We start from the raw sequence: 7,500 nt of genomic DNA, 5'->3' as shown, positions 1-7,500 counted from the left end.
CACAGCCAGCCAGAACAGGAACTTCAGGTGATGTCCGCATTGTGGCCAGACCATATGTTCACATGGGGCTTCGTCCGTAATCCAAAAAAAAAAAAAAACTTCCAGAAAGGTGTCAAGCTTTTTTCTGTCTCTTACCGAACATTTTTGTGGGTAAGAGGTTTGGGGACATTTGTTAGGAAACAGAAATGCAGTCACGTGCTCGCGTGTGACGCCTGTTTAAATACGTTAAGCGTCGTGGTTACGGGTCCGCGACGGCGTCGGCTTCGGCAAGCGAAGAGCGCGGCACACCCGCGCGCGGTTTTTCCCACGCGAAGAAGAGGCACACGGACGGTATCTCCGCGATCCGCATCACCCGAAATCAGGCGAAGCCAATCTCGCGGGTTACAAGGGGGCCGGCCAAAGCAAACAGGGACGCAAACACAGCCTGACACCTTATCATCCCAGGTTTTTACGACTATCATCAGCATGGAGACAAGCCACTCAATCAGGCCAATAAAAAAAAGCCAGCCCGGGCAATGACTGAGAAAGCAGAAGAGCGCTCTCCCGTCTATCAGAATCCATCAGCTCGCCTGTTTGCCTTTCACTTTTGGTACATTTCGCTTCGGGTTTTTCCCACAGTCCCAAAGGCCGCAGAGTCGCGAGCCAGCACACCTGACTGGACGCCGTCCTGGAGCCACCGTCCAACCCGGCATGGGAAACTGAATCATTTCCCCTTTTTTGGGCACACACAGCCCACCCCCCCCCCCCCCTTTTGTACACATACCCATCTACGCACACAGCCTTATCAGAAGCACGGCAATAAGGCCACCGAGGGCAATCACTTTCCCCAAAAGTCAAGGCCGGCGAGCGGTAGCCATCTCGTTGCGTCGACATGTTGCTAGCGAAATGAATTTGGGCAACGGACCAGGAACTCTCAAACGAGTGGGCGGAAGTTGCAGAGTTTCTGGGATTCCATGTTGGACAGCTTTAAAACTATCTGTGAAGTTTACACATGGATCAGCTCCAACAATCTTTTATATCATCTGTGGTGGTTTGTTTTTTTGACACAAATCCTTTTTTTTTTTTTAAAGGAGTGAAATTTCGCTGAAAACACTTATGTGTGCCTGCGACTTCTGTGGATGTACAGTACGTAAACAGATCCCAATATTACACACACAGGACAGCGCAAATGAGAAACGGACAGCTTGGGTTTTTGTTTGGTTTTCTCTACAGGTTCATTTGTGTAATAATCGATGGGGTGTTAATTCAAGCCACAATGGATTAACCCCTTAAGGCGTCCGATGACAGCGTGATTAGAGTGTTCTTAACTGAACATTCTAGTGATGATGTAACAATGACTACTGCCAATCAAAAACAATGGAGTTCTAGAAGCCTGACTTCGAATTGTGAAAAAAAAAAAAATTCCAGAATAACTACTTTTCAAAGGGTTAGCAGGGTTTGAGTCGACTCAACGATCGGTCCATTCTGCAGTATCGGACGAGGCTCAGAGGCAGCGGGGGGAGAATTTTCCATCCCGTCCAAATGAGATTATGATATGAGTGTAGGTCAATCTCCTGTCAATCCTCACCAGATATCTTTTTCCCTCCCTAAATCCAATTGTCCCATATACCTGACACGCACACACAAGCACATGTCTTCATCATTATCATCATCGCCTTCATCCCAGCATGCACCACTGAGTTTCCAGGAATTTCCAGGGAAAGCTTCCATCCCATTTTCAGACATTGAGGAGATGGGAACCGTCCTCTATCCTTTCAGAAGTTCTCATTCACGGTAACCTCAGTACAATCCCAAACAACAGGGCCCACCCTCACACACACCCCTCCCCCCCCTTCACTCTGTGATAATGCCCTGGCTCTCTGTGTAAGTCTGAAACGCAGCCGTAGTCTATCTTTACTCTGTCTGTTTCAGCTGACCGATGTGACATTGAAAAAAACCACAAACACATACTCTCGTAAAACACACACACGCTCACACACATAAACACACACATACACACACACAAACACGCACACACTCTCTCTCTCACACACACACGCACACATATACACGCACACTCGCACACACAAACACACACACACTCTCTCTCTCACACACAGGCACACACACACTCCCACAGACACGCACACACACGCACACACACACACACGTGTTTTGATGAGTGATCACGCTTTAAATGTACCCAAATCAAAAGGCAAAGCAGACATGAGCAGGGCAGACAGACATGCAAAGCGGCTGGCCCACTTCTCTCTGACAAACACTTAACACAAACGCCGACATGTCTTTCACTCTTCACTGGTTACTCGCTCACAAACGGCAATAAATGTGTTCCCTGTTCCCGAGAATTTCCTTTTGCCTACATAGCACACAGGTGGCTATTCAACAACAAGGGGCGTGAATGTAAGCGTAGAGGAACATAACCATCACTTCTAAAACACATACCGTAGCACTTCTGAACCACTAGTGAGAGAGAGAGAAAGAGAGAGAGAGAGAGAGAGAGAGGAAAAGGAAGCAGGCATTCTGTGGCAGCGAATTTAAAGAATAGAGAAAAACGAGGCGGATGTGAAGTCTGTGGAGTTGCCGAGCTGCCAGAGAGAAGGAGGAAGTTTCCAGTCTGGTGGGCAATCGTGTCCAATTAAAAAATCTGCCTTCGACAAACAGGCACGTCGTGGGATTGGTCGCCTCGGCCTCGGTGGGCCCCGCCCCCCTTTTGCTCCGCGTCACTACCCTGGAGCCCCGCCTCCGAGAGGCTCGGCCAATGGCAGGGCCTCGTTCGGTCATGGCGGGGTCCTCCCGTGTCCGTTTGACCTTCACAGTGGCCAGTGACGAGGTCGATGGGGACTAATGACAGCTGCACTCAAACCCGATCAATCGGGGTGAAAAAGCGATCAGGCCCCGCCTCCTGGGTTCGGTCGTGTGCTGCCGTTCCTCACGGACGCAGCTCTTCCCCCCCAAAGCATTGTGGGTAACTCGCTGTACACACACTGGCTGAGCCGCATCTTGCTGGAGGCGGCAAAACCAAACCAGCCATATCAAGTTCAGATACAGCAGCATACCTTCACCAAACTGCACTGGGAAGAAATGTGCGTGTGTGCGTGTGCATGCGCATGTGTGTGTGTGTGTGTGTGTGTGTGTATCTGTGTTTGTGTGTGTGTATTTCTTTAAATTAAAAAAAACTGCTAGCATGACTTTACTCCGCACAGATGACTCTGTTTGTCACAGCCACTTTCCCGAAAGCGCGGGTATGAACGTTTCCACGGAGACCAAGCGCATTCGGAAATCAGCGTTCCTCCGGAGGAGTAAGGAGGGAAGGAGGGAAAGGACTGCGCGCGACGCTTATAATCGTTTCGCGTCGTTTTCGTTTTAAGTCGGCGACCCTGCAACTGTGCGGAATTAAGCGGAGCTAAATCTCCCCGCCGCGCGCAGGCCTCGAACCCGGAACGGGCGCCGCTGGCCGTGAAGTTACGCAAGACGGTAACAGAACTCAGAGGAGCCGTTTCGCTCGGCGGGAAGGCGGAGAGTTCGCGGAAAAAAAGTTTGCGGTAACTGGCGACGTGTATCCGAGCGCCTCTTTCTGTTCTTCTCCCTCTTCTGTGTTTTCTGATCGGAGTAGCGACTGGCCTGCTTTGGAGAAAGGGGGGAAGGGGGGGGGGCTTCTTCTCCTGGCACTTCTTTTCCGGTACCTACCCCAGTTCTGGCCGAAATACGGTTTTATCTCGGACTCCCAGCATTGCTGTGGGACGCCCCCCACCCCCTGCCCCCCCCCCACCCCCCCCACCGATTTTCACAGACCGGGAACAGGAAGTGCAGAACTGCGATGGACAGGAAGTCCACTGCCACACTCATAATAATGATTTGTTTTCTTTCGCCCCTCGAACCTTGTGCCGCTCACAGGAATACTCCACTTAGGGCAAGAACAGCAGAGATATGTAACTGACCAAGGAACGGAATATCCGAGTAATAGACCTGGACTAATTAAAAAAGGTGCACAGAATTGCCCTTGTGGAGTAACTAACAGTCACACAGGAAGAAGACGAACGGCAACAGCGCCAGGTCATAACGTGGGCAGCCTGACGTCACCACTTGAACTCAAATGCTGCTCGTGAATGGGGCGACGGATCGTACACACTAAACGGCAGAAGTAAAAAAAAAAACCAAGCAGGCGATTTAAATCAGATAACACACAGGTGTTATAAGAACAATGGTAACGGGGCAGAGAGGAGGTAATATTGGGGAGTTCACTGGATGCGCGTTTTGTGGAACTACCGAGCGCAAAGTACGGCACTTAGCAGGCACCGCGAGGCTGAAGAGACGTTCGTTATTTCGGGCTTTGCAGGAGAGGGCGGCTCAGGCTTCCTGCGGTTCGCTGAGCGTATCCAGGGATAAGCGGCGAAGAGCGCGGCCATCGTCAAATTCGCCGGGATTATTTCCAAAAAAAGAAAGTTTTTTTGTTTTTTTGTTTTAGTACTTAGGTACTTACGCATTAAAAGACTGTTGAGCGTACAACTTGTTAAAAAAGGCTTTTATGGTGGTTCTACGAAAGCAGGAGGGGGGAAAATAAAAACCCAGGGAACGTGTTTGGTCGGACGATCAAAGTGTTTATGATGCAGTCTCGTAAGGCCTGCTTCTTCAGTGTGTTCTCAGCCAATCAAAATGACTACACTTTACCAGGGGCTGATTTTCAAGCCACGGCAGCCTTGTAAGAGTTCTACATTTTAATTTATTTCAAATTTAAATCAAATCAAAAAATAGTAATAATGACACGGTAATCGATAATTGCCATCCCCAAAAAAATGATAATAAGTGCCCCTCGGTGGGCAAGGTGGAAGGATAGGACCCAGGCTCTGGGTTTCGAAGGGACAGACTGATATTCATTAGGTCTGCATGGAGGGACAGAAAGGAGACTGAGAGGCACAACCTGCTTCACTGCCAAAATAAGTGGAAACGATAAAGGTCAGCTGGGACTGAGAGTGAGAGAAAGAGCGAGAGAGAGAGAGAGGGAGATGGGAGAGAGGGTGGGAGAGTGAGAGAGAGAGAAAAAGGGAGAGAGGAGAGAGAGAACGAGAGGATGGGAGAGACAGAGAGGGAGGGTGGGGGAGAGAGAGCGAGGGAGAGAGTGTGGGAGAGAGAGAGCGAGGGAGAGAGGGTGGGAGAGAGAGAGAGATGGGAAAAAAGGAAGGGAGAGACAGAGAGAGAAGACAGAGAAAGAGAGAACGATAGAGAGAATGACAGCAAGACGCAAGAGAAATAAAAAGCACGGCAGCGTTGGCAAGGGCGGGGAAAAAAAAGCCGGCGATGGTGTGTTTGCCAACTGGTAACGGTAAGCTCATCCAGAACAATAACTCACGGGTGACACCTGACTTACTGTCACCCTTCATTGTGCCGTTAGCCAGTAATTGTTTGACTGTGATTTGTGTGGAAAAAAGGCCCCAGGTGTTATACTTAAATATATTAATTGGTACATTTTCGGTTAGCGCAAGCCAACGGTGGGGTGCAAATGTTTCAAGGCAGAACAACACGGAGATGTCTGAACTTACGAGCTTTTGACATCTGATCAAACACATTTAAATGCGATACCATGCGCCAGTGTGGTACCACTTTAAATCGGCCTTCATGTGAATGGACACACACACATACATATGCACACGCATACACACACGCTCAAACAGACACAGACGCACACACACACACACACACACACTCACAAACACACACACACACACCCAAACACACACATGCACACACACACACACACACATGCACACTCACACACAAACACACACACTCACACACACACTCACACAAACACACACACACACACTGCAGGGCCTTTTCTATCTTTTCCTTTCTGCCGTTTATCTCTCTGTCTGGCTTACAGAACAGACAAGAGGCAGGGGTCTGAGAGGACAAGCGCCGGGGCCACATTAAAGCCGGGCTATAATTGGAAATATGTGAAAAATGAAGTGTCAGTTCGGTCAATAAAGAGCAAAAGGTCAGGGCGGGCAGGAGCCCCAACTCGGCACAGAGCGTGCTCATTAAGGCGGCCAATCAGAGCCGGGCATTGCGTCTGGGCCATTAGTCACCAGGCATCTGACTCCCCCTCTGAGGGGGCAAGGCACTGTCCCACCACCCCCCCCCCCCCCACCCACCCACCCAACCCCCACACCCCTGCCCCACACCCTCCCCACCACTGCTCTCTTTCCTCGTGTAAAAAAAGAAAAGGAGAGAAAGCAGAAAGACGGAGCGCTGGTATATAAATCGTTGCTCAGTCATCTGAAACATAACGCGGTCCTTTCTGCACTCAGCCGTCCGGCCCGGCCCGACCAGCCTCGAAGCCGAGGTCCGCAGCGGCCCCGCTCGGACGCCCTCGCCCCCCTCCCCGCCCCCTGCCCCCCCCCCACTCAATAATAAATGAGCTTTGCTTTTTTTTCGGCCCACAGTTTGTTCGAGCCGCCTCGCTCGCTCGCCAGAGACAGACAAACATCGTGCCAATTGATAAGCGCTGGGGTTCGGTTCACGGCCAGCCGGCCAGCTGGCAGCCAATCACAGGCCACGTTTTCAGAGGGGTTTTTTTTTCTTTTTCTTTTTTTTTTGGCTAGCGAGTCTTTACCATGGTGTTGCTCTTTTTTTTTTGTTTTAAACTAAAAAGATAAAAATGGGATCTTTCCTTCATGGATGGCTGGAATTAGAACTTCAGATTCAGAAGTAAAATCATCTTAGAACTTGAGAGCACGGTGGTGGGGGGGGGGGGGGATGCAGCAGGAAGGTCTTAATTTATGTGACAAAACCAGGATTTTCCTTTTTGCCTTTGAAGTGTGTCTATTTGCGTCTTCTGTGCGCGGTATCTCTGTCTAAATTACAACGATCCAGACTGCCTCATGCAAAATACTGAAAACAATACTGTATGCTGACAGTTCAGTTCAGTTCAGTCCATCGCATCAAACATTTTTTTTTTTGTTGCTGCCATCACCAAAGATTCGCTCAGAAACACCCTGTCTGGAAAGGGCAGGACTGCGGGACCACGGTGCGTCTCATTAAGGACGCCCTGTCACCAACAGCTGACAGATTCTGCACAGGCCTCAAGCGGGACCGCCTCCTCCTCGTTTATTTTTTCACAACATCTGTTTTCCCTTCCTCTCCGCCTCTTTGTTCCTGCTCGCGACGAAGACACCAGGGGGCTCGTGACACCCCGATGGGACCGTCCCTGATTGGGGGACGCCCCTCATCCTGTCCCGGTCGGTCCTTACCTTGCTCACTGCTGTTGTCCCCGCTGTGCGATGTGTGGCCCCCGCTCGAGGGCCCTGGGGTCCCCCCGGAGCGTATGGACGCCGTGTCATCGTGATCCCTGTTCCATGAAGTCTGCGGGGAACGGAGGAGAGAGTCAGCGCACGGGGACACGGGGACAGCGCAGTGCGTAGGTCACTGCGTGCCTGCACAGCCTCTCAGAACACAGAGACAGCGCAGTGCGTAGGTCACTGCGTACTAGCACAGCCACTCAGA

General features: G+C 50.7%; 1 protein-coding gene across 2 annotated transcripts in view; it reads right to left on the bottom strand.

Moving 5' to 3' along the window:
• The window catches only part of meis1a (Meis homeobox 1 a), a 78,234-nt gene that overhangs the window by 54,564 nt on the left and 16,170 nt on the right, over positions 1–7,500 (bottom strand). For both annotated transcript variants that reach the window (XM_064316590.1, XM_064316591.1), the window contains exon 7: positions 7,248–7,359. In XM_064316590.1, coding sequence (XP_064172660.1) covers positions 7,248–7,359 — 112 coding nt within the window. The remainder of the gene's footprint in view (positions 1–7,247; positions 7,360–7,500) is intronic.

This window comes from Anguilla rostrata, chromosome 2 (genome assembly GCF_018555375.3).
Source record: "Anguilla rostrata isolate EN2019 chromosome 2, ASM1855537v3, whole genome shotgun sequence".
Classification (NCBI taxonomy): Eukaryota; Metazoa; Chordata; class Actinopteri; order Anguilliformes; family Anguillidae; genus Anguilla; species Anguilla rostrata.
Note: the sequence above shows the minus strand (reverse complement) of the source record. Positions and strands in the feature narration are given on the sequence as shown.